The 27,016-nt window shown below is 38.1% G+C and overlaps 1 protein-coding gene and 1 long non-coding RNA gene across 8 annotated transcripts in view; both read left to right on the top strand.

Moving 5' to 3' along the window:
• Positions 1 to 1,697: 1,697 nt before the first annotated feature.
• Positions 1,698 to 2,312, top strand: LOC110674548. Its single transcript, XR_002498974.1, has 3 exons — positions 1,698 to 1,975; positions 2,037 to 2,102; positions 2,158 to 2,312. It is a non-coding gene; the product is annotated as an uncharacterized LOC110674548 (long non-coding RNA).
• A 1,803-nt stretch (positions 2,313 to 4,115) lies between these two features.
• The window catches only part of LOC5575196 (spastin), a 182,452-nt gene continuing 159,551 nt past the window's right edge, over positions 4,116 to 27,016 (top strand). The window contains exons 1-3 of one of the 7 annotated variants that reach the window (XM_021853253.1): positions 4,118 to 4,442; positions 9,192 to 9,199; positions 9,531 to 9,870. In XM_021853253.1, coding sequence (XP_021708945.1) covers positions 9,738 to 9,870 — 133 coding nt within the window. In that variant the 5' untranslated portion in view covers positions 4,118 to 4,442; positions 9,192 to 9,199; positions 9,531 to 9,737. Of the gene's footprint in view, positions 4,443 to 9,191; positions 9,871 to 27,016 lie in introns of all 7 variants that reach the window. The other 6 variants (XM_021853233.1, XM_021853223.1, XM_021853224.1 and 3 more) reach the window with 6 other exon arrangements.

The following is a 27,016-nucleotide window of genomic DNA, read 5'->3' as shown; positions in this document are numbered from 1 at the left end:
AACATGATATAGACGTTATTTGAGCGGGAAAAATTGCTAAAGTAGTTGCAGTAACATGCTCTTTCGTGTTATTGAATAAAAACAAGATTTCATTCAACATTTTAATACCCTATAGGGTCCTTTAGCTTTAGCCCTGTCTCAATGTTAGTGCCAAACGCTGTAGTTTAGGCCAAAAACACACGTTTACTCAATTTTTCAATGTTTTTCGTTTGTTTGAGTCAAATTTTTTTTTATGTTTTTTTAGATTTTGTCACACCCCTTGGCTTAAACTCAAATTTTTGGGTGTATTTTGTTTTCCATGTCCCCTCCAAAATGTCAGATAGGAACAACTAAAGAGTCTAAATTATAAAGAGACGAAATCTGATCATATTCAAAATAAATCAGCTAGCAACTATGCCAAATCTATTAAGGCTGAGCTACAATGATGTGAGCGGCAACGCGGCGCGGCAGGATTTGACAGTTAACCCATACATTTTCTGTCAAAACCTGCCGCTCCCACCATTGTAGATCAGCCTTTACGCAGCACTGCCAATGTTGAGTCCCACGCTAAAAGTGAGTCACAGGTTTTATGTGTTGAATTTTCACAGTTTAGGTAAGGGCTCATTCACAAATTTCATAACGCTAAAGGGGGTGGGTGGGTGTCCTCATGATGTTACGGCTCATACAAAATTTGTAGAGTATTCATACAAAAAGCGTTACGAGGGGGTGGGTGGGTATCAAAAATGGCAATTTTCGGCGTTATGAAATAAATGAATGAACCCTTAAGAATGAAAAATTGACTGAATGTGTGGAAAACCAATGTAATTAGTAGAGCATTCTCTTTGCAAAGCATGGAAATTGCATCCGACACTCATGGGTTTATTCACAAATTTCATAACGCTGAAAATGGTCATTTTTGACACCCACCCACCCCCTCGTAACGCTTTTTGTATGAATATTCTAACAAATTTTGTATGAGCTGTAACATCACGAGGACACCCATCCACCCCCTTCAGCGTTATGAAATTTGTGAATGTATTGTATGTATGTGAATGTATTCAGAAAATATGCTACTTCAGAAGAAGCAAAATTTTCGTGGGCGGTAACATTTTTGTTTGAGCCGTTTTCAGTTTGTGTGAAAAAGTGTTTGACAAGTCTCCTGCTCGATTGGAATGACATTGACAGTAAACTTGGAATTCTAATTGGAACATTTCGCTTCTTTGCTTATAGTTTCTTTAGGAACAACCACAGTGCTAAAACTAAAACCCTGTGGTGTTTTTGTCGACTAAGCGAACGTCAAACATGATCTTAAGTGTCTAGGTTCATTTATGAAACCAATTTTTAAAATGAAGTTTTATACTTCAGTCGTCGCGCTGTTGTATTTTGTACAACAGTGGTGAAAAAACCTCGCTTAGGGCCCATTCACAAATTTCATAACGCTGAAGGGGGTGGGTGGGTGTCCTCGTGATGTTACAGCTCATACAAAATTTGTTAGAATATTCATACAAAAAGCGTTACGAGGGGGTGGGTGGGTGTCAAAAATGACCATTTTCAGCGTTATGAAATTTGTGAATAAACCATTATCGTACACAACATCAACGTGGTGGTTCTGACGGCGGCAAACCGCGCGACGACTGAAAGGTTAAATATGATATAGCCGTTATTTGAACGGGAAAAATTGCTAAAGTAGTTGAAGAAACATGTTTTTTTTTGTTGTTGCCGACACTGGCAGCACTGATTATTCAAATACTGATCCTGTTCGTGATACCCCCCAATCGGATTCTGCACACACCAACTGACATCCATCAAAGTATCTCGGCTCATGTAGCGAATGACAGACGTCAATGCGATTAGGTAGGCCGAAGTGTAAAACCACAAGTCATGTGCGAACATACGGTGTGAATTATCCTCTCTATTTCTTTAATTTACTATTATTATTCAATTACCACCTTTGGGATTGTGCACAAGTGCGAAACGAATTTATAATTTCTTCATTGTAAGTTAAACGAGAATTTATTAGCGAAATCGAGCCTACAAAATGAATTAACTTTATATAGGTTAGCGACACCCATAGGTCCGAATAGATCCCTTCAATCGTGATTGCGATATCACTATTCTGAACTGTAAGTTATCAATTAATACTCTGTTACAATTTATTACTATAGAATTATTCTATAGGTATCTGAAGAGCCTCGGAAGACCAGCGTAAGCTAGAAATTGTTGGGTTAGACCGAAACTAAGAAGACCAGATTGTAAGTGGTAGCATTCAGTTTTCTTTAAAATTTTGCGCCTAATAAATCTTTTCCGTAGCTTTAAGAATTCGGCAAACTGAACTACAGTGCGATTCTCTATCGAGGTCCGAAATTCTACCCAACATTTGTGTTATTAAATAAAAACAAGATTTCATTAAACATTTTAGGACCCTATTGGCTGTGTTTGTTTTATGTAAAACTCGTCAGTGTTACGTCTGTTTGTTTGTGGGCCTATTCCCTGGTCATAAGCTGAGACGAGACTCGCGAAGACGGTCTTCTTTTTCTGTGATTGCTGAGTTTTTTTCTTATTTTACTTTGTGTTTATACCAATCATGTGCAAGCCGTTCAAACTTTCACATGACCCTCTCAGCAAAAAATAATTGCGTTTGCATCACAACGAATCATAAATAGCCTTTTGAGGGAAATTTCATGGCAGCAAACGTAGCAGACATTAGAAATAACTAATCTTATGTTGAGATTTATCAGCAACTTTGGAAAAAACAGCTCTGCTGACTGATATTTTCACTCACAGTTTATTTTGAATGCAATACTTTTCACGTTTGCAGCCATAAAATCGGTGGGCTGCATTTGACGTTTCGTGACAGTGGAATCTGGGCTGCATATGACGTTGATATTTTTCCTCTTCGCGAGTCTCTCTCAGGTCGTAAGTATACTCAAAGTTGAGTATCACTGTAAGATCAAAGTACCCTTTAAAGGGTAAAAAAGTCCTCTTTTTGAGAGAAACTAGTTTAACTCATAAAAAGAGTAAAGCATGAGTACTCTTTAAAGGGTTGGGTTAACGTCTTGTACGTCAAATCAACGAGTGAATTTTACCCATTATTGCAATAAATTTTTTACCGAAAATGGGTAAAATTCACTCTCTACATTAATCATGTTTATTTTATTTACAAAATTTGATTTCTTGACATAATTTTGTAGAAAAGCATATTTTAATTAGTTTACACATAGAAGACAATTTATTTCAACAATTAAAATGATCGGTATAATCAATTATTCAAAAAAATCAATGAATATGTATGTTTGATGATGTAAAATGATTGCGATGGTCTCTTCGATGACTTCTATGAACTGCTGATGAACTTCTCATCTTGAAACCTAGAAATAGCATCAAATCAAATAAATATGCTTCACAACATATTTTTATTCACTACCTCTGCTGAAAATTGTTGAAACACCGATTTAAACACAAGTTTAACGATTAAATTGACCTCGACTTGTCCGGTTCTAATCGCACAGCGGTTAACATTCTTAATACATTTTTCACTCATTAAAGGGTAAACAGTTTGAATTTGAAAATGGGCAAAAAAACCTTTTAGAAAAATTGACAAGTACCCATTATTTTGACAGCTCCATATATCCGCAAATAATGGGCATTTTTTATACATTAAAGGGTAATGATGAGTTTACAGTGTAAACCAAAACGAGCGTGTTGTGAACTGTGGCCTGAAAAAAACTCATGTAACTGTCAAAATGGGCATAAAGCAAACTGAAAAAAATATTGCTCTTTTTTTTCCTCACATTCCTGCAGGAAGCCCCGAACAGTGTAAATAAAAAAACTTTATATTTACATCTCTTTTTAACCAACAGGATGAGCCAACACTCGTTTGTGCTGTCTCTGCTCTCGGCGTTGTTTGCCTTTCCCTCTGTTGTACAACTTCGTATTAGCCAATGAGAATATATACTCAGGTGTGGAAGAAGAAGCAACGGCTATGTATTAGTAAAGAGAAAAAACGTAAACAAAATAACTACGTCACTAATTTACACGGCTTCTTATGGGAGCTCGCTCGATTGTAGTTGTGAAACATTTTGCACCGTACACGGATGTCACGCACACTAAATGTCTTCTTCCGCACCTCGGTATATATTCTCATTGGTATTAGCTTCCAGACGGTGGGTCAATTCAGTTCTGTGTCCGATTTTTCGGGTTTTCTAGCTGTCGTAGATTTAGCCATCAGTTACTCAATTTTCGTTGTCTCTGTTCCATACTGTTCTTGAGTTCTTTTTTGTCTCGATGGAATCCTAGTGAAAATTAGCACGAGAAATTAGGGATTTTCGTGTACTGTTTGGCACCCGCGAGATTAGATAGTGATCGTAACAAGTGTTTTTCAAGTGGTAGAAAATGTGAACACAGTGAATAATGTTCGAAGGATAAAATTTGCAGCCTCAATCTACCATTCTGCGCCTGCTGTGGTAATGATATACAAAGAACAAAAGAAGGCGATTCGTAGTGGCTTCGATGCGTGTGGTTCTGGATGGATAATTGAATAAAGATTATATATCTTTATCATAGTTTACAGTGGTCTACGATGGCAAATAAGCAAGATGTAAAAAAATAATATACATTTTTTGCTGTTTCACCAGGTCCGTCCCACTCGGGCTCAGATTGGGTACCACTTCTAGTACTGCATTTGGTCCCTCGGTAGTGCAAAAGGTACCCAAGTTTGACAGATCACAGTACACTTTTCACGGCATTCTAGATTACCTTATGAGCCAAAAACTTTTGGCCAACTGCAAGGGACATGGAGGTCTTTAATTTGTCTTTGGTTTCACCATGAAAATCATCGATGTTTGCAATTATCTATTGCGACTATTCGCAGAACAGTCCCATGTCGTTTTTCGATGGGAAGCGTTTTGCTTAATTTTATTCGATCTGCCCAAATTGTCTACTTCGTTGCAAGCATGTCCAACACCAATCACCACGCCAAATAATTCAATACAGAGTCAGAATTAGGGCGAATGTGAAGACTAATACATTCTCAGTAAAATCGGTTTGAAGTTCAGCGGATGTAATTTTAATTCTATATTATGTTTCCGATCAATTTAATCGCTGATGCATTTATGTTGAATCCATTACAATATTACTTTTGCAGCAAAACATTTAATTTATTTACATATTATGAATAACATGTTAAAATAAATAAAAATCCATCATGCGCCATTCAACAAAATTTAGAATTGTTGTGCCCCTCGATTTTTCGTCTACTTCAGTTTGACAGCAGCGATTGCGCCTTTTGACCTCGTCCTTCTGGTTTGACTATCATCAGCTTCGCCGTTTTGCTACGCTCTTTCACACGAACCTTCATCACTATCGACCTTCTGAACACTCTGTTTTAAATGCGCCCTGCTGCCACACTCAATCTCAAATGCGCCCGATTACCGCAGGGGGGGAAGTTGGGCGAAATTGACATCAGAGTTCGTATCGAAAGAGAATATCAAATGCGCCTTTATGTTTTTCTCACTTTTTTCGTGAAAAACTTTATTTTAAAGGAACAGATGTAAATTATATGATTGTAATAATAAAGTAGGTTATCAGTAATCAAATAAAGTGTTAGGTGAAGTAAACTCAGTTTGTTTACAATTGTTAGTTAGGCCGTTAATCTGGTACTGTATTGAATTATTAAAATATTCACATAAACAGTCCGCTATTAAGAACTGTCATATCATGTTGGGGTTTAGGCGGGGCATAATGAACAAATAGAATAACAGGGCTGATAGCAGAGGTCTTTTTAGCGACTTGATGCAGCATGACAATGCAAGTCTCAAAAGTCTCATATGTTTAATGGATTGTTTCTAGAGTCACTTTGTTCTGTTTGAATCATTGAACTGGGAATTTTTTGAAAATTATCCCGTTCTACGGTAGCCGCAGAGTTCTACCGCAGGCTTGAAAATCATTCTATCATAGAATCAAACCATCTGACCAAGTATGCTTGAAGAGCATCAGCGTGGTTTCCAAGGCATCATCGCAGTCAATCCCAGGAAAGTTATCTGTTAAAAGCTAAGTATGCTGTTCCGCTCAAGAAAAGTAAAAATTTCTGCTCAAGAAATACTCAAGAAATTTCCTACAGTGAGCTCCATTTGAATTGACATTTCTTTTCAACTGCGTACTGCGATCAAAGAAAAATGCCTTTCTTGAGCATTTCTTGCAAGAAATTTCCCCGCATCTAGTTAGGCCATTACTTTTCTGTTCAAGTGCATACTTCGCTTAAGCTAGGTTTGCTGTTCCGCTCAAGAAAAGTAAACATTTCTGCTCAAGAAATGGTCAAGAAATTTTCTACAGTGAGCTCCACTTGAATTCAAATTTATTTTCTACTGCGTACTGCTATCAAAGAAAAATGCTTTTTGTAATTTCTCATCGTAATAGGCTGTTTTTCATCACGCCAATCTGTCATGAAACGGCCTACTTTCCTGCACTGAAGTATGCAGTATGGTCACATTGAGACACATTTTTTTAGATCTCAGGTAGCAATGTACTAGCTCAATCGATCACATCTGCACTGGCTCATGCGCCGTCTCATGAGAAAATCTCAATGTGTCAGTGCATTTGAGGCTCGCAGGCGAAAGTTTCAGAAGCAACCAAAAGTGTTTTAAACCACAGGTTAAACTGCCCAGCATCTGAATAGAGAAACTTGTGCTGGCCACCTAAGCATAGACACAGATCGTAGCGGTTTGTTTCGGTGGGGTAATTGTACCAGGCAAACATAACTGTATATTATACAGCGTATAAAAGTACTTCTGGTAAGCGCATGTGACGAACCTCACGAGATCTTTCATGAGCAGGCATTGCAGAATTCGTTCTCAATTGATTTCGAAGCACAATTAAAGCATGAGAAGAAAATCATCCCATCGGTATCAGTCCATTATCTGATATTTTTCGCAAGTTAGGTATAACAAGTTTGAGAGAGCCCAAAGAGCGAGAAATGGTAAAATCCATTTTTCTCAGCTGTTTACCAGGGTAGGTGTTTTATTTTACTGGCACGATAAACAATCCCCGAAAATCCGATAGCGGTTGTGTTCCCCAGGTTTGAAGTGTGCTTAGATGGGTTTCATAACCCACTGCTGTTCCCTGGATTCAATCTCTTCCCATGAGACTCGCTCACTAAGATTTAATTTGTACGTAGGTATCTGTATCTCGTGGCTCACATAATCACTGAGTTGCGATATTAAATATCGCATTTAGGTATATATGATAAATACGACACTCTGAGTGGACACTGCACTGTTTTTCAAGCGGAAATACTTTACAATAGCACGTAATGGGTAAAGTCAGATAGTTCTGTTCAGATAGCCAGGCTGCTTTAGAAGCTCTTGCTTTGACCAACTCAAGATCGAGGCTTGTTATTGCATGTCGAACTGAGGAACTAAATTATGTCAACTCACTAAACCTTGTGTGGAAACCTGACCATTCAACCATTGCTGGAAATGAATTGAATGATAAACGTAGCACGCAATGGTGCATCACATGGCTTCATTGGCCAGTTATCTCCAAGTGCAGGGTGAAGCTTCACACCAATTATTGACCAGGCATTCAGCACAAGTAATAATGGAATAGTTTGGAGTAGTGTTGTCAAACCAAATTGTACATCACTGGGCAGTCAAAGCTGAATTGAAGTCTCCTTGTCGTAACGTTCACTGACCACTGTTGACTCAACTATCACATGGCATGTATTCAGCGTATTGACTCATTTGTGGGTGCTATTTGTGATTCCGATTATGTAACTTTGTATCATCCAGAGACGCGTCCGTCCATATTTAAAACCATGGGTAGGACAAACGTTGACAAATTTTTAAGTCCAAGGAAGTTAAAAAAAATTCAAATTTATGGACAGCTGTTTGAATTGAAAGTGACTGTTTTTATGCCGGTCGTTAACATAAGTCTGAGGAAGCTTCAAGATCATTGGTTAGATAAACTTCATTAGCGATTAAATATTTGATCAAAATTTATATCATTTTTCAGACCAGTTCACTTAGACAGAACAAACAACAAAAACTAGAACAAACAACAAAAACTAGAACAAACTGCAAAACTTAACAGCCCGTGATGTTGTTCTATAATTTCTTATTTAAACATCAAAATGCTGTTGAAACATCAATTTTTTGTTTTAATTATTCGCGGCATTGTGAAATAAAGATTTATTCACTTCCAAACAAGAAGTTGTCATTGCTTTCCCAAATAAGAAATTTTAAACAGGTATCGAATTATTGAAAGAAATTTACCTCCTTATACTTTCTCATACGTGGGACAAAGCCTGCTGTTGTGTTTTTGGAGCACTTCCACAGTAATCAACTGTGAGCTTTCTTTACCAAATATACCGTGCATACACTTGTATATCGTGTATATCTAACACGAAGATACTAGGGAAAAAGCACCAATTTTCGATCCATTCATAAGATTATGGCCTACTTTGTTTGGAAATCCGAAAATTGGCACCGAATTCTTGTAGGTCGAAAGTTAGTGCTTTTCCCCTATATGCCCTAGGAAGTCAAGAAAAAGATCCCAAAAAGATTTTCGACCGGTGGGGTTTGAACCCCACCCAGCATGGTTTTGCTGAATAGCTGCGCGTGTACTGTTACAAAAGGCCTCTGGCACATCTAGCATAATAAAAATGTTAGAAGTAGTGGCAAACTCGCCAAGGGTGAAAAGCTACTCAAATAGAGATAAACTAATTATAAACTAAAATACTTATCCCAGAATGCTTAAAATGTTCCAAATACACAAAACAATGATTGTTAATTTGCCAACCTAGACCACTGCTTCATAAAATACAAGTTTCTGTCAAACTCATGAAATTTGTGATAATTTAGGATAACGCCCTGAAATTCATTTGCAACCAAATGTGTAGCTCGTCACTTATGAGCAAATGTATGAATAAACATCCAAACTATCACCACTGGAAGATAAAAAATGATCTTCTCTTCATCTAAGCGTTGGTCAAAAACGTGTAAATCCATACATATCCTCAGAAACAAAGAATTGCACACGTGGTAACCACCAATGGCTTTTAGGGCGTTGTTCTATATTATGCGAGGAACGGAAACAGTTATTTGCAAAAAAAATATGATTGGTGCTACTAGACACCACTGTTGAAACTAATTTCTTGCAAGTGCATACTACCATCCCTTCTAATCTATACAATTAAAAATTGAAATGAATCATTAAAGTTCTTGGAGTAATCTTCGATATACAGAAGGAAGCAGTTTTCATTTGGCTGCTCTCTGCATGTGCATTTCTTCTGGCCCTGACTGATGGTTCGCAATAAATATTCTGTGAATAATGCTGGCAAGTCGCCGAGTAAAAAGTCGCGCATCAACATTAAGCAACATGACGGTGCAAGTGATCAGGAAGGTGGAGAAGGAAGTTCCAGTGCGACATTAATTGAAGGAGAAAGTGCAACAAACGGAGGAGCCCAGCGATGTGACTCAGTGCATAAACAAAATCTTTACATTATTTCGTTTCCCGTTATTTTTGTGTTTAACGTTTTGCGTTCTTTGCTATACCAGTTATTCATTATTTTTCGGTACATTTATAATTTCACAACAAAAGTGGTTTACAAACCAGTGAGAAAAGATTGCGGGCTAGAAATAGTCATCAACGATCGGCAACAGTCAAAAGCAGAAATACTACCGGCTTTAGATCCACAACAACAACAGGCACATCCGCTGCAGTATTCCAGTAGTGGTGTTTTACTTAACGGAGAAGGTCGCGAAATGGCTGTGCAACGTTCAGCTAGTGGTAGCCAAGTTGGTCCTGGAGATCCATTACTGGCTAAGCAGAAACACCATCACCGTAGAGCTTTCGAGTATATCTCCAAAGCATTAAAAATCGACGAGGAAAATGAAGGTGAGTTTTGATTCATACTTATAAATATCGTATCTTTACATGTAGTGCTTAACATGGCAGGTAGCAGATCTCTTTTTAGAGACTCGGCCGCTATGTTATTGACAGTCTCTAAAATGTATCTATGGTCTAATCCACCGGTGTACTAAATTTGCTCGGTCTGAGAATTGTGACACTTGAGCAGGGCACGCTCCCGTATGGTCTTATCCATTTGTGTACTAAATTGACTCGGTCGAATAATTTTGACACTAGAGCGGGTCCAAATCTCGTGGGGATCATACGGGAGCGTGCCCCGCTCAAGTGTCACAATTCTCAGACCGAGCGAATTTAGTACACCGGTGGATTAGACCATGGTCGCCACGTGATCTGGACCCGCTCTAGTGTCAAAATTCTTCGACCGAGCTGGTTTAGTACATCAGTGGATAAGACCATTCTACATATTTTAAACAGATTGGTCCTACTATTTCGCTTTGTCTCCTTGTACTAAATCGTGGTGCAAAATTCATATGACCCCAGAGAAGGCTTTATATACTCGTTATTTTTTTCCGAGACTTAGATTTATCATCGAAAAGCTTCAGATTGTTTTCTAGTGATTTCTTCAGGGACTCCACATGGCATCGCCCTAAAAATTTCTCAAGAATTTTCTAATAAATTCTCTCAAAAATTCGTTCAGAAATCTCTTGAGAATTCGCTCCAGGAAACGCAATGCAATTACCTCCAGTAAATTTTACAGGAATTACTCTTAAAAAAATCCCAGATACCCGTCCAGGATTTCCTCCACCAATATTTTTACTGATTTCTTCAGTAATTATTCATCAGATGTTTCAAAGATTCCAACAGGAGCTCTTTAAGGAAAATTTTCAAAGACTTATTCCAGATCTTCATTGCAAATTCGTTAAGGGATTTCCAGAAAACCCTACAAAAATACCTAAAGGAATTCCTACGCCGATTTTTTTTTCTGTTATTCTTCCATCTATTTTTTATGGATTCCTTCATGAATTCATCGACGGTTTGTCTAGGAATTGCGCCAAAATTCCTCCAAGGACTATTTCAGCAATTCTATTAAGAACTGTTTTGAAAATTCCTTAACAATTTAGTTTATCCAGATTTTGACGTAGAATTACGTCTTTCTTCTCTAAACAGGAGTGAAATTGGAATTTCAAAACCAAGAGCGTTACGTTAGCATGAAATATTTCAAACGCTTATAACTTTTTGCTGGTTTAACGAAATTCCTTGATTAGCACCTCAATCGAAGGACAAGACATCAAAAGTTCATTTCGTTCACTTACTGAATCCCACATACCTGTCCAAAAAGTTTAATAACTGTTTTAAAAGAGAACGTTGATTTCAAGCAAATCTATAAATAGGGGTACTAGAGAAAAGTTGACGTCATTTGCTTTTCACTCTCCGATTGGCTCGCATCCCGAAGAGGAAAGAATAACTTGCCAATAACTTATGCATACCATATTTTGGTATCATACCACAATTAGGTATTGTTCAGTTATCAATACCTCATTTTGGTATTATAATGGTATTTAAAAAAATGTTTAAAACAATTAAAAATACTTCATTTGGGTATTCGACAGCTATTGAGGACTGCTGGAGGTATTGAACTAGTATTGAAAAATTTCACTTTTATATGAAAATCCATCAAGTATTATTTAGGTATTACAATACCTGATCTAATTATCAGCTTGGTATTTGTAGAATACGCAGAAGGTATTATTTGAGGTATTTTACCTCTTATGCAGGGCTCATTCATACCTCATTCAGGTTGTAAGTATTGGAAATTATCTGGTATGGAATACCTCAATTTGGTATTCAGTAGTTATTTTCTTCTGCTCGGGATCTCAGCAGGCAACAGGTCGGCTTGCTCTGACCGGGCGTGCTTCTCAGGCACAGACATCGATAGCGAAGAACCTCCCCGTTTATCTTGCTTCGCTCAAATCAAACTGTCAAACGGAGCGAGCCGTCCGAAGCCAAAGCCATCACCGCTGCCGCCGCCAAGAAGAAGAAGAGGAAGCAGTCCACAGAAGAATTTGCGGTCGAACTGTGAACACGGTCGTGCTAGTCATTGTTGTTTGCGTTCACCCAGCCATCGTCATCGCCGCCGCAAATTTCATCGGCCGAGGAGCTGTTGACCCGCGCTTCAAGATTTCGACTCGTGATTAATCAAATTTCAAGAGAGCAAAATTTCTAGATTTCGACTAGCCCGTTGCTGTTGTGCGCTATCCACGCCACGAAACATTCAGCTGGTTCGTCGTATAAGCAAATAACTTGCTCAAATATACATTTGAGTTGAGGATTCCCCGTTTGACCATGGCAATCAACTGATAACATCCCGCAGTATTATTTATCTGTAAGAAGTAAGAGCAACGAAGCTAAGAAAGCCATCGGCCCTTTTCAGGGCCATCAAATTAGTGGAAAAGAGTTAAAAGAGAAATATTTATTTATGACTTCTTATATTCCTAAATCAATTTCACAGCTTCATACAAAATTTCATTTGTCATGAATAATTTATGACTCAACAATTTCAGACTGTATTCGCGGGCGCTGCTGCAGTGTCGTCGGGTGAGTGCTCAACATTTCACAACGATTGTAAAATAGAGTGGCAATTCCAACAGCGTCCTTGATATCAGCGTCATATTTTATAGGAACACTTTGATTAGAAAAATTATCACATATAACAAAATTGCGACATATTTCGAAAGCTTTTGAAAAGATTCTCATTGAACAAGTGTAATAATTTTGGCACCCATGGATCAGAAATTAACCTTCATAATGAAGAAAACTATTGATTATCAATAGTTAAGTATTGAATATTTAGGGAATGTCAACCCTTCCAACAATTCATGTTCGACCAATTTCTCAAGCATTCTAAGCCAAACACATTATTGGCACATACCCATTTCCCAGATTGGTCGATCAGAAAGCGAAGAGCACAAAAGGGAGGAGCATCATCTGTTATTCTAAGGTTATAAAACATGCTTCCTTCGTCGGATTCAGTTTCATTCCATTTCCGCTTTCGAGCTGGTAAGAGCTCCTCCGAACTTGCTTAGTCAGAAGTACCTCGCTGCTTGAAACCTGCTGAGCTGTTAACCTTCAAGCTGTCAATACAGCATCTGGTTTGTGAAATTCAAGATTAAGCTACGTTTCCAGATTTCAACTATATCCCTGTGATCCGCTACCCTGTTGCTGTTGTGCACCCATGAAATATTCAGCTGGTTTGTCATATAAACAGAGAACTTATTCACATACAGGGGATAGGCAAAATGATTGAGATAGGCAAAATTTTGCCCAAATTCAAATGCTTATAACTTTATGAAAAATGGATGAAATTGGATGCATCTGGAAGCAGTCGACGGCAAATTTGGTCCAGTTTTGCCAGACATGTTCCAGTTTTGCCGGACATGTTCCGAATTGGCCACATCCCCCGGGGCACCTGGAACCTACTATAAAGTGGTTATGGCAGCCGGTGATGCTGGAAATGCTTCGGAAAGCATATCCTTTGAAAATCATGAAGTTTGATGCCCATATTGATATGGTTCCGGATATGTTCCTAATTGACCACTTCCCCCAGGGCACCTGGAACGTTCTATAGAGTGGTCTGTGCATCTAATGGTTCTGAATACGCTGCAGGAAACATCATTTTTAAGGTTGCTGTCCGCTTGGATATAGCTCCGGATAATATTTACATGATTTGAAATACAAACATGACTGACCATGCTTTCCGGAACCAGTTTTACGAAAATGGTCATATTTCTGAAGATTTCCAACCAATCTTAATGCGTCCGGTGGCATTCAACTTCCTATTAGTTCTAGTTTCTAGGAAAATTGCAAACATCTATCTAACTTTACACCACACAAAAATACAAGCGACAGAAAAAATGACATTTGGACATGATCTCAGAAAATCCGGAACATCTCCGGTGTCCAGTGGCCAATATGCATATCCAAGGAAGTTCCTAAAACTGGACCAAATTTGCCGTCGACTGCTTCCAGATGCATCCAATTTCATCCATTTTTCATAAAGTTATAAGCATTTGAATTTGGGCAAAATTTTGCCTATCTCAATCATTTTGCCTATCCCCTGTATATACACTTTGGTTGGTGTTTCTCTGTTTAACCATAAAAATCAACTGATAACATCCCGTAGTGGTATTCATCTGTGACAGCTTACAAGCTCAATCGGCCCTTTTGAGGGCCATCAAACGTTCTTCAAAGGGTTTATAGAATTATATTTCCTGTTTTATCTATCATGGTCTTAATCTAGCGGTATTGTACAAAACTTGATTTGGTTCACATAATTTATCCCACATAATCTCATGAAATTTGAGAATTTATTCGTGGACGCCGCTGCAGCGCCGTCGGACCGTAATAACATCATAGTACTCAGCATTGTATGGCATTTCTAACAGCATCGTTGATTTATCATATAATGGGGGAACACTTCCTAAATTCTCGAGTACGGAAATTGGGAAATGTATTAAAATTACAACAGATTTCAAATACTGTTCACTAAACTGTTTCTTGACCAGTTGTAATAAGCATCTATTGATCTGAATTTTTTCTAAATGTTAGTTTCAAAAAATATTATATAAAGCAGAGCATTCATATTAACGCTTGTATTGGGTTTCGAATTCTAATTTCCATAACTTTTACGCATATTGATCAGAAATATTGAAAATTTGCTCGAAGGCAAAACATTCGTGTTTTTCATTTATTGTAAACTATTGAAATAATATTTTATGGTCCATCCGAACGCGTCCATGAATTTTCGAAGATATGTAAATCCCTAACCAAGACATAAACTTCATATACCTTATGTCCCAGATTGGTCGATCAGAAGAAGGCGAAGAATACGAAAGGGAGGATCATCGTCTTCCATTCAAATTATGTAAAACATACTACTTTCGACTGATTTGGTTCATTTCATTTGAACCTTCGAGGTAGTAAGAGCTCCTCGTGATAATCGCAGCATCGGTATAGTCAAGATACAATCCCGTTAGGCCAGTGTTGATAGACTCACACTCAAAATCTCAATCAATACGCTCTCCCGTGAGAGCAAACTCATAAGAGATCTGCTTCGCAAATCTCACAATCTTGAGATTTTGATGCAAAATCAACTCAATCAACTCAAACCGTAAAAAATGATTCAGTCGCAAAACCCGGCAAAAACTCGTGAAACCCGAATGTTGTTGTTTACGTTAGAAAAGATTAACATAATTTTACCAGCCTTACAAGAAATTATTGCAGTGTGTGTGTAAACTGTGGAAATACGAGACAATGAGTTAAAAAGGTGAGCCAAATCATCCATGATTTTTCGACTGCTGAGTTGCATGATTGACAACTCACGCATGAAAAATCTCAAGCGTGAGTTGTGAGAAATTAAGTTTTTCACAAAACTGCGTTAGGCACCCCCTTACAAGAAGCCTCATAATCGGATGATCCGAGAAGCTGTCAATCTTTGGGTATGTGGAATCGCTCAAGATTGAGCTACGTTTCCAGATTTCAACTTAATCGCTGTGGTTGTCATATAGCCTATTTCCCAGATAAGAAAGCGAAGAAATAGGCTAAATAGGAAATAAGCTATATGAAATTAATGTCTTTGATGAGCATTATGCTGTTTTTGCATCCCGACGGCATTGCAGCACCGTCCTCGGAAACTTCCTCAAATTATCGTATTGTCGATTATTCGTAATAAATCAGATATTGTATGGTGCTATGAGATGAATTAAGAGATTATAGCAAGTATGTGGTAAACATATTAGGAAATATTACACAGATAACTCTTTAGAACACATTTGTTGACTCTGAAAAGGGCCGATTGAATTGTTGAAATCGAGGAACACATTTTGACGGCGTACTGGTTGAAATCCTCCTTGCCCGATGAGGTTTGTGGTGGCGGCTTCTTCAGGGTCTTCTTTATCACGGCGGACTGCGAAACTTGGTGGGGTTTGGCTTAGGAACTGCCTTCTTTTTCTCCTCCTTCTTCTCGGTTGCCAGCCACAGTCACAGATTAGGACTGCGATAGCGACCACAACTATCTCATTCTCATGTGGACTGCTTCCTCTTCTTCTTCTTGACGGCGGCAGCGGTGATGGCTTTGGCTTCGGACGGCATTTTCTTTCGCTTGCTCGACAGTTTGATTTGAGCGAAGCAAGACATACGGGGGATCCTTCGATATCGATGTCTGTGCCTGAGAAGTACGCCCGGTCAGAACAAGCCGATCTGTTGCCTGCTGAGATGCGAGCCAATCGGAGAGTGAAAAGCAAATGACGTCAAATTTTCTCTAGCACCCGTATTTATAGATTTGCTTGAAATCAACGTTCTCTTTTAAAACAGTTATTAAACTATTTGGACTGGTATGTGGGATTCAGTAAGTAAACGACATGAACCTTTGATGTCTTGTCAACGTAACCAACGTAATGCCAAGGTTTTGAAATTCCACTTTCACTTCTGTATAGAAAATTATTATTTTAGTATCAAACTGAGCGGCATAATCAAATGCAAACGCATTCAGCTTCCAGTGGTTAGTGCCTGACCCAGAATTGATCGAAGTTGTGTCCATAGTAGTTCTACGTCAATCCCGCGGTAATGTAACAGACATTACCCACCCCATTTATTTAGACGCGTTAGTTCTGTAGTCTTTCAAACAATTGTCTGATAAAAATGTAAAACCTCCATGGATTCTTCAAAATTTCATTTAATGTTCATTGAGCATTCCTATAAATATTTCTACATGGATACCGTTCGATTTTTTTTTTTTCAAAGAAAATCGTTAATTCTTTAAAAGTTAAAGTTAGAGGGAGATCCTTGCAAGAGTTCATCAGGAATTTCTACATAAGTTTCATCAGAAGTTATTAGGGGCAATATGGACAACATGAACATACGGGGCAATATGAGCCATCCCGGACTTGAACTGAAAAAGTGTTATGTCTAGTATCATTAATCTCTGCTAGAGGATGCTACAAACAACTACCACAACAAAAACCGTAGGTAAGAATATTCGTTTCGTTATGCAGGGAACGTTATTCTTTGAGACCAACGGGATGACGAGGTTTTGTATATTTTTTTGGCTCCTCAAGTCAATCCCGTGAATAGGTATTTGTGTTTTTTCTAAGCACGATTACTTTTATTCGACAGCTTATCAGTTGCTTACTCCATAGCTTAATTTTGTTCGAAGATTCAGATTCTTACAGGGCACCCTTAATGTAATTTATCTATTTGATATCAGCATTGCTGTGGTCGGAAGCACCAACATGTACCGATACGAATATACACTACCCGTCATAAATACGGACTCACTCAAATAAGTATTGCAACACACAGCTGAATATTGAATCACCCTGAAAAGTTTAGCATCACCTCAAAACAGGTAATTTCACATTGCTATATCTCGAGATCCTTACGACCTACAAAGGAGCGATCTTCAGCGAAGTTGTTCAGGGGATCAAGGACATCCGGAAAGCGATTTTGCCGCTAGGTGGCGCTAGTGAGCATTTAAAATTGAGCATTTTGAACTAGTTCTAGCTTGTGATCCATAAGAGATAGAAAGTTCGGGTCTTCGGCAAAGTTGCTCAAGGGTTCAAGGACATCCGGAAAAGGATCAGTTTAGTTCGCGATTTTGCCGCTAGGTGGCGCTAGTGAGCATTTCAAACTAGTTCTAGCTTGTGATCCATAAGAGATAGAAAGTTCGGGTCTTCGGCAAAGTAGCTCAGGGGTTCAAGGACATCCGGAAAACGATCAGTTTAGTTCGCGATTTTGCCGCTAGGTGGCGCTAGTGAGCATGTAAAATTGAGCATTTTGAACTAGTTCTAGCTTGTGATCCATAAGAGATAGAAAGTTCGGGTCTTCGGCAAAGTTGCTCAGGGGTTCAAGGACATCCGGAAAGGGATCAGTTTAGTTCACGATTTTGCCGCTAGGTGGCGCTAGTAAGCATGCGAAATTGAGCATTTCAAACTAGTTCTAGCTTGTGATCCGAAAGAGATAGAAAGTTCGGGTCTTCGGCAAAGTTGCTCAGGGGTTCAAGGACATCCGGAAACTTAGTTCGCGATTTTGCCGCTAGGTGGCGCTAGTGAGCATGTAAAATTGAGCATTTTGAACTAGTTCTAGCTTGTGATCCATAAGAGATAGAAAGTTCGGGTCTTCGGCAAAGTTGCTCAGGGGTTCAAGGACATCCGGAAAGGGATCAGTTTAGTTCACGATTTTGCCGCTAGGTGGCGCTAGTAAGCATGCGAAATTGAGCATTTCAAACTAGTTCTAGCTTGTGATCCGAAAGAGATAGAAAGTTCGGGTCTTCGGCAAAGTTGCTCAGGGGTTCAAGGACATCCGGAAAGGGATCAGTTTAGTTCGCGATTTTGCCGCTAGGTGGCGCTAGTGAGCATGTAAAAATGACCATTTTGAACTAGTTCTAGTTTGTGATCCGAAAGAGATAGAAAGTTCGGGTCTTCGGCAAAGTTGCTCAGGGGATCAAGGACATCCGGAAAGGGATCAGTTTAGTTCGCGATTTTGCCGCTAGGTGGCGCTAGTGAGCATTTCAAACTAGTTCTAGCTTGTGATCCATAAGAGATAGAAAGTTCGGGTCTTCGGCAAAGTTGCTCAGCGGTTCAAGGACATCCGGAAAGCGAACAGTTTAGTTCGCGATTTAGCCGCTAGGTGGCGCTAGTGAGCATTTCAAACTAGTTCTAGCTTGTGATCCATAAGAGATAGAAAGTTCGGGTCTTCGGCAAAGTTGCTCAGGGGTTCAAGGACATCCGGAAAGCAAACAGTTCGCGATTTTGCTGCTAGGTGGCGCAAGTGAGCATGTAAAATTGACAATTTCAAACTAGGCACTTTCAGACCTGCAGCACTTGAATATAAAGCGAATCAAACCTGAATCACTTGAATATGGAGTGAATCCGACATGAATCACTTGGATATGAAGCGAATCAAACATAAATCACTGGAAATAAATCCCAAATCTCTTGAATATGAAATCAATCAGACCTGAATCACTTGTACATAAAGTGAATCAAACTTGAAACATTTGAAAATGAAGTGAATCACTTGAAATCATTTGAACATTAATTAATCAAACCTAAACCAGTCGAATATGAGTGAATCAGATAAGAATCACTAGGATATGAAACAAACTGAATCACTTGAAAATGAAATGAATCAATTCTGAATAACTTAATAATAAAGTGAATCTGACGTGAAACACTTGCGAGTATGGAGAGAACTAAACTTGAATCTATTGAATATAAAATGAATCAATCCTGAGTCACTTGAACATGGAGTGAATTTGACATGATTTTTGTTTACTTCATATACAAGTCAAACCTGACTTTCTTGAATATACTCTCCACAACTTGATATTCTATAACTCGATATACTCTATAACTCGATCGATTTTTCGGTCCCCTCAAATTCCCATATATCGTGCTCTCCATAAGTCGATATTTCTATAACTCGATATCTCAATTATTCGATGTCACGTGAGAGGAAAATTTCCCTCCATAAATCGATATCCATTTTAAAATCCTTCTTATACTGGGAAACTTGGACTTATTCTGGAAGTGAATAAATACTTGCAAGTTGTAATAAATGTTTAAAAAATTAAAATAAAAAAAAACGCAAGGAAAATAATGGGATATTTGTTTGTAAAATAATATCAACAAAATATTATTGCTTTCTTACAGAAGTAATCATATATGTATTGGAAATACTGAAATTTGTTTCTTCGATTTTGGGATTTTTTGCGTTGGTATATTCTATAACTCGATAATTCTTTAAGTCGATGGTCCCTTGAATATCGAGTTATGGAGAGTCGACTGTAGAGTGAATCAAACCCGAAAGACATGAATATAAAGAGAATAAGACATCAATCACTTGGATATGAAGTCAATCAAACTTGAACCATGAAGAGATTCTGACTTGAATAATTTGAATATGATGAATATGAGTTCTGACTGAGTCACTCGCACATGGAGTAAGTCATACCAGAATCACTAGCATATGAATCAGATATGATACATTTGAAAATACATTTGATCAGACCTGCATCACTTTAATTTAATATGATTCCATCCCTAATCACTTCAACTTCCACATGTCAAAGAATATCTGAACAGCATTCTGGAAATTCTATCTTATCAAATTCATAATGTTAAGGTACAGTCATCCCTCCAGAGTAAACTGTTTCCTGGATGCCCTTGACTTTCCGAACAACTTTGCCGAAGATTCAAACTTCCTATCTCATCTGGCTCGAAAAATAGAATTTGTTTCATATATTTGATTAAATATGCGTACTAGTGCAACCTAGTGGCAAAATTAGGAACCAAAAAATTTGATATTTGGATGTCCTTTACTTTATTTCTGTTCTTTACTTACCGAAGGCTCGAACTTTCTATCTCTTGTGGATAGCAAGCTATAACTAGATCAAAATGCTCAGTTTTACATGCTCACTAGCGCCACCTAGCGGCAAAATCTCGAACCAAACTATCTGTCTTCCGGATGTCCTTGAACCCCTGAGCAACTTTGCCGAAGACCCGAACATTCTATCTCTTATGGATCACAAGCTAGAACTAGTTTGAAATGCTCAATTTTACATGCTCACTAGCGCCACCTAGCGGCAAAATCTACAACCTAACTGTTTGTCTTCCGGATGTACAACTTTGCCGAAGACTCGAACTTTCTATCTCTTATGGATCACAAGCTAGAACTAGTTCAAAATGCTCAATTTTACATGCTCACTAGCGCCACGTAACGGCAAAATCGTGAACTAAACTGATCGTTTTCCGGATGTCCTTGAACCCCTGAGCAACTTTGCCGAAGACCCGAACTTTCTATCTCTTATGGATCACAAGCTAGAACTAGTTCAAAATGCTCAATTTTACTTGCTCACTAGCGCCACCTAGCGGCAAAATCGCGAACTAAACTGTTCCCTTTCCGGATGCCCTTGAACCCCTGAGCAACTTTGCCGAAGACCCGAACTTTCTATCTCTTATGGATCACAAGCTAGAACTAGTTTGAAATGCTCAATTTTACATGTTCACTAGCGTCACCTAGCGGCAAAATCGTGAACTAAACTGATCGTTTTCCGGATGTCCTTGAACCCCTGAGCAACTTTGCCGAAGACCCGAACTTTCTATCTCTTATGGATCACAAGCTACACGCAAAAAAATCCGTTCTGATATTCGTGAACAAAATATCATACGGAACGGAACGCACATCTTATGCCTATCCGTGATTTAGTTCACAGAAGTGTGATTCATCACATCTTACTTTCATGAACTTTTTCACAAGTTTGAGAACAAAACTCTTGTCTTCATATTTGCATCTTCATTCCATAACGCTTCCAATGCCATGATTTAGAAATCACGATATCAAAAGCCACAATATTCAAATGTGTGATTTGGTTCCTGATAGCTAGAACTCTGTTCACGCGCGCTGTCAAGAATAGTAACGCATGCGCAAAACCACGTAGTAAACAAACGAGATCAAAAGTGAATCAGCCATTCAATTTCTTGCAAAAATTTGCTGTTTTTCCAGCTAATTGTTTAGTTTAGGTGGAGTATTATTTAAATGGATAATCAAGTATAACTTATCCAGTCGTTGTTTCTGTTGAGAATCAAGACTGCTGCCTAAATGGACCAAATTTGCAGCTAATAGCGTATGTGTTTCCCCAAATGCATAGCTGTTTCTTTTCGACGGGTGAACTACGTGGCTTTGACTGTCGCTACTGATGCAGTTTTCTGAGCAATTTATAGAAGTGCCATTTGTGTATCTACAATCAAACCGCAATGAAAATGTGCCGAAAATGCGTAAATTTTAGAAGAAAATTTGGTTAAATTATTCTTCAGAAAGTGGGGAATGGAATAGGTTCTCGAAATTTGTTATTATAATCACGGACCACCAGAGCGCGACGCAGAATGTAGTTCTTATATTCGTGATACAATTTCTCGAATACCAGAAAAAATATCACGTTTATGTGATCTCTTTGATCTGTCAGTACTCAGTTCAGCAGGCGTTACGTATGATTTGTGGAAGTTGGTTCATGAATCCGTGAGTTAAAATCATGGTGTATTTTCGTAAAGCAAAAATCAGCTTATTCCAGATTTCGTGACTGCTAGTGCTCATTTTTGGGAACGGTTTTATTTGCGTGTAGAACTAGTTCAAAATGCTCAATTTTACATGCTCACTAGCGCCACCTAGCGGCAAAATCGCGAACTAAACTGTTCGCTTTCCGGATGTCCTTGATCCCCTGAACAACTTTGCTGAAGATCGCTTCTTTGCAAGTCGTAAGGATCTCGAGATATAGCAATGTGAATTAACCTGTTTTGATGTGATGCTAAACTTTTCGGGGGTGATTCATTATTCAGCTGAGTGTTGCAATACTTATTTCAGTGAGTCCGTATTTATGACGGGTAGTGCTACCCGTTTTTGTATATTGTCTTAAATTTATTGCCTATTTTCCGGCTTACGACGTTGTGACCAAAGTATGTGATTTCTCTAAGATTTAATTTTAGTACTTTTTTAAGGTTCGACATTTTCATATATTATTTTATCAGTTCAATAAAAAATATACACACATTCAACAATAGACGTTTATTGAAACAAACATAAACGTAACATCGTTTTAGAAATACCTCATGGAATTTTTCCAGATTTTCTCTAAAAATTTCGATCGATTTTATGCATAGAATAAATCTATCAGTATATCGCTTCAAAATTTCTCAACGAACTTATAATGAACCCCTCGTAGAATCCATAGAAAAAAATGGAGGAAATCATTAATAATCCGTGACGTTTCTGGAGAAATCATTACTTGATTTCTTAAAAATTACCCAAACAATCTTAAGCAAAATCCTAGCGAAATCGATGAAAAAATTACTATGTGAATTCCTGAAGGATTTAGAATTTTCTTTAAAAGAAGTTGTGTAAGAATCTTTTGAGAATTTCCAGAAGTAATGCCTGCGGTCAAAACGGCAAGATAAATTTATTGCTAAATACTGTAAATGAAATTGTATTTTCAAAATTATTGATCTTTATTCTGACACTAATGCACCTGTTTGGTGTAAAGTGTCGTTAATAAAACAAACAAACAAACAACTACGCGTATCCTTCACAAAATTTTCAGGAATTTATAGATTAGTTGATTCCTCCAGAGATTTCTTAAATATTGCCGCTTGAAATTCTCACAGGCTCCCTTTCGAAAAAAAAAACTCTATTTAATATTTGTTTGAATTTGCTTGATGTATGCTTTAAGGAATTCTTTATCAGTTTAACGCTGATACATCCAGTAATTTCCACAAGTTTTGTTCTTGAAATTCTCCCAGAGATTCCTGCAGGAATAATTTGAGTAGCTCTATATCAATTTATTTAGTCCTTCAAGATGTTTTCCTGGTGTTTCTACGCAATTTCTTTAATAATTTATTCTCGGAATTGCTCTGAAACTTCTATCAGAAAATCAATTTTCCCTGGATTTCTCTATAAATTAATCTTGAAATATCGCAAGTTCCTCTAAAAATTTCTCTTGGATTAATTATAAAATTTCGTGCAGGAATTACTCCTGTAGTCTCTTCTAAAAATTTTGAGTAATTTCTCAAGTAAATTCTTCATAGATTCCTCACAAGTTTATGTAGTTTCACTAATTAAAAAAAAAATGAATTTAGCGATTAATATGTAGATTCCTTCTCGGCTTTCTCAGGTATGGAAAATCCTACAAAGATGCTTACAGGTGTTAATTAGGATTACTCTAGGATTTTAATCATAGATTACTTTATAATTTCCTTCTGAAATGATTTCCAAATTTCATCACGTATTCTTCTAACAATTTGGTGGAAAAATATTGACAATTCTGTAGGATAATTAATCGAAAAACTTCATAAGGACTTTGGTGAAAATCCGCGGAGGATACACTGGGTAATTTTTATGGTCAATAAAGAATTATTGGAAAAAAGTGTCTAGAAATGTCCCGATAATTTTCTGGAAGAACTTCTGAAGTAGGTTTTGAAGATATCAATTGAACAATTACCGGATTACCTAATTCATGGATAAATTCGTTGAGGACCTTTTCAACACTTCAGTAGTCGCGCTTTTGTATTTGTACACTTGCGGAAAACCTCGCTTTCGTACTCAGCATCAGCAGGGTGCTTCTGACGATAGTCAACTGGGCGACACTGGAGGAAGATTGAGAAGTAGTGTGTTTTCGACAGCTTCCCTTCATGGGTGTATTTTTGGGCTCATAATTTGCATCATATAATCGCATCTTACTGCCGAATTTCAGAAGATGAGGCCCTACGGAAATAAAGACCCCCCCCCCATGACGAAAAGAACAAAATGGCCAAAAATACGTGAGTTCCCCTATATGAAGGAAATACCCCTAGATGAATGTATGGAGTAATTTCTGGAGATAATTTTAGAGAAACTGTGTACTGATTGGGATCCTGATCATATTGATTCCTCTAGCAATCGAAAGAATTAAAACGTTTGTGAAATTCGTTTTGGAGCCTAAGAAATAACATAAATAAAATCTTTTATATTGTATCCAAGTGTATGAAAACAAAGACGGGCCCTTTGAAATTCTGTTCATTTATTCAGATTCAGTAATTGCTATGTATACGGCTTTCTGCACGTCATTGTGAAAATAGGCTAGAACAGTTACGTCTGGCCTTGGTCTCAATACTACTGCATTTGTAGTGGCTAGCATGCATGTTTAAAATAGCGTGCACGATTAAATGTCCAGACACCGGTTATTATCCAGGCCTGCCTTTGTCTGGAAAAACCTCTCTAATATAAGTTTACTACCGTTACTATGTATTTAAGAATACCGAAGAAATGAAAGCATTTTGATTTATTGATATCTAGCCACAGACAACAACATTCGCCAGTCAGTGTCTAACCAATATTTTATGGGTATGCATAAACCACATATACTTTTCGGGAGAAAAAAGGCCATATTTATGTGGGGCCAAAAGGGTCGTTGCCCAATACATCGAATAGGTAAGCGCAACTATTCACATATAAAAACAAGAATAAATTATACCATGACTTAAATTAAAATACCAACGAAGCAATGTATCCGATGAAAAATACATCAAAAACATATAAAATGGTCGGCGTTAAGTTCGTGTGGACCAAGTACAAAACTTGAGAAAAACTGATTATTCTGTCATTAGATGCACAATTCACTTTGATTAGATTTGATGAATTTTGTAAACTGCGAACGATATGTAACAAATTTACTATGATTAATAAAAATCGATCAATGTTTGCAGTCAAGTGCTTTTACCATTGCAGCGAAAACGTGCTGACAAATGCGAGAAATCCAAGTGATTTGTCAGATTTTTCGACATCGAATGATTCTTCTTGTCATCCATCAATCCTTCCTTTCTTGATGGTTGATACACCGTAGCGTACCGCCATTGCCGGGCGTATTGTAGAGCTTCGAACACTTCACGCTTGACAACACCAAAGCCCTTCCGGTCTGCCTCTTTCAACGTTTACGCTTCGTGGCCATAGAGAGCCGAATTTTCTTTCCTTTTTTTTTTTTTTTTTTTTTTTTTTTTTTTTTTTTTTTTTTTTTTTGTAAAAGTATTGTTTATTTCAGTTGATTTGTTTAAAAACTAATTACATTGAATATTTTGCACTTAATCATAATTCAACATTCAAGTAAAACTCTAATTCATCTACGTCTACTCTGTTATCACACTTATTGACAAAAGCGACGTAATTAATGATGTGTTTCATTGCATATAATCTTTGTGTTCTGTTCGTGTTATGTAATTCTGGGTGTAGCATTTGTTCAAACGAAATTCTCCGGCCATTCAGGATGTTCATCAATACGTTTTGCAGATGTTCCCATGCTGCAGCCACTCGAGGACACTCATTGAACTTATGCTTGAGAGTTTCAATCGCTGCATTGCAGTGAACGCACTGGTCGTTGTCCGCTCGACGAATAGTACACCACAGCTGTTTGTGTTCCACTTTCTCGTTCACTAGGAGATACCAATGACTGCGTTGAGCTGGAGTAAAGTTGTTATTTCCTATATTGAACCACACGCGTCGCCAGTTTACTGCAGGATACCGCAATTCGACCCTTGGCCGATCGGTTTGATCGACATAATAGCGATGTAATTGATCGGAGGACATGTTTTGTAGAATTTGGGTGGGCAGGCTTTGGCGCGCCTGCAGGATAGTTTTTAAGCAAGGAAGGTCAGCAGCGACATTAGGATTTGCTTGGGAAATTACGGAATTGTAATATGGGATTGAGCCAATCTCTCTAAGGTGACGATTAATTAGCAAAGATTTCGCTTTCATAGATATTAGCTGGAGTTTGAGCCCACCCTGTTCCTTCAGTCTTGCAAGCTGTATCATCGGTATGCGTGCAGGTTGCCCTCTCCACAAGAATGTTCCGATGGTTGCCGTTATCTTAGCTGAATGTACAGAGTAGGTTGGTAGAATCGATGCAAGATACCAAGCTTTGGCCGTGATGTAAGTGTTGACAAGAAAAATCTTCTGATGTAGGGTAAGTGTGCGAAGCGAATTAAGCCAAACTTGCTGTGCTATTTTCCCAACTAATCTGTCCCAGTTAAGGCCGCACGGGACGTCATTATAATCATCCTATCCATTTGAAGAAGCAGATCTCAAGTACCACTCCATATATGGATGTGAAAAAATTATCACTATATTCTATATATGTGGTGCGATTAAATTTTCAACTTCATCGGTTCACTAAAACTCGAGATTTGCTTCGGCAAAGTTTTGATGATAATTGTTAGAGTGAGACAAAAGATAGGGAAAATAACACGGTCTCCCGTGTCCCCTTAAGGGTTATCATGCGCCGTATTGAGTTTGCAAACAAAACGCCTAGTATTTTGATGTGGTTTTCGGTTTTCAACCAATCCACAATGATAGGGTGGCCGTTGATGAAGCCGACGTCGACAGAAGTTGTTTTACGAAGGTTCAATACGGCACCTGAAACTCTTCCGAAGCGTTGAAATAAGTCACGCATGGCATGAACTTTTTGCGCCGATGTGGCAACCACACTTACATCATCGGCATATGCGACGATCAAGTCAGTGCCGCAGACCGTTTCGAGAGAGGTCAAGAGAGGATGCAAATACAACACAAATAAATGCATCGAGATTGGATCTCCCTGTCT

Source organism: Aedes aegypti, chromosome 1, assembly GCF_002204515.2.
Source record: "Aedes aegypti strain LVP_AGWG chromosome 1, AaegL5.0 Primary Assembly, whole genome shotgun sequence".
NCBI lineage: Eukaryota > Metazoa > Arthropoda > Insecta > Diptera > Culicidae > Aedes > Aedes aegypti.
Note: the sequence above shows the minus strand (reverse complement) of the source record. Positions and strands in the feature narration are given on the sequence as shown.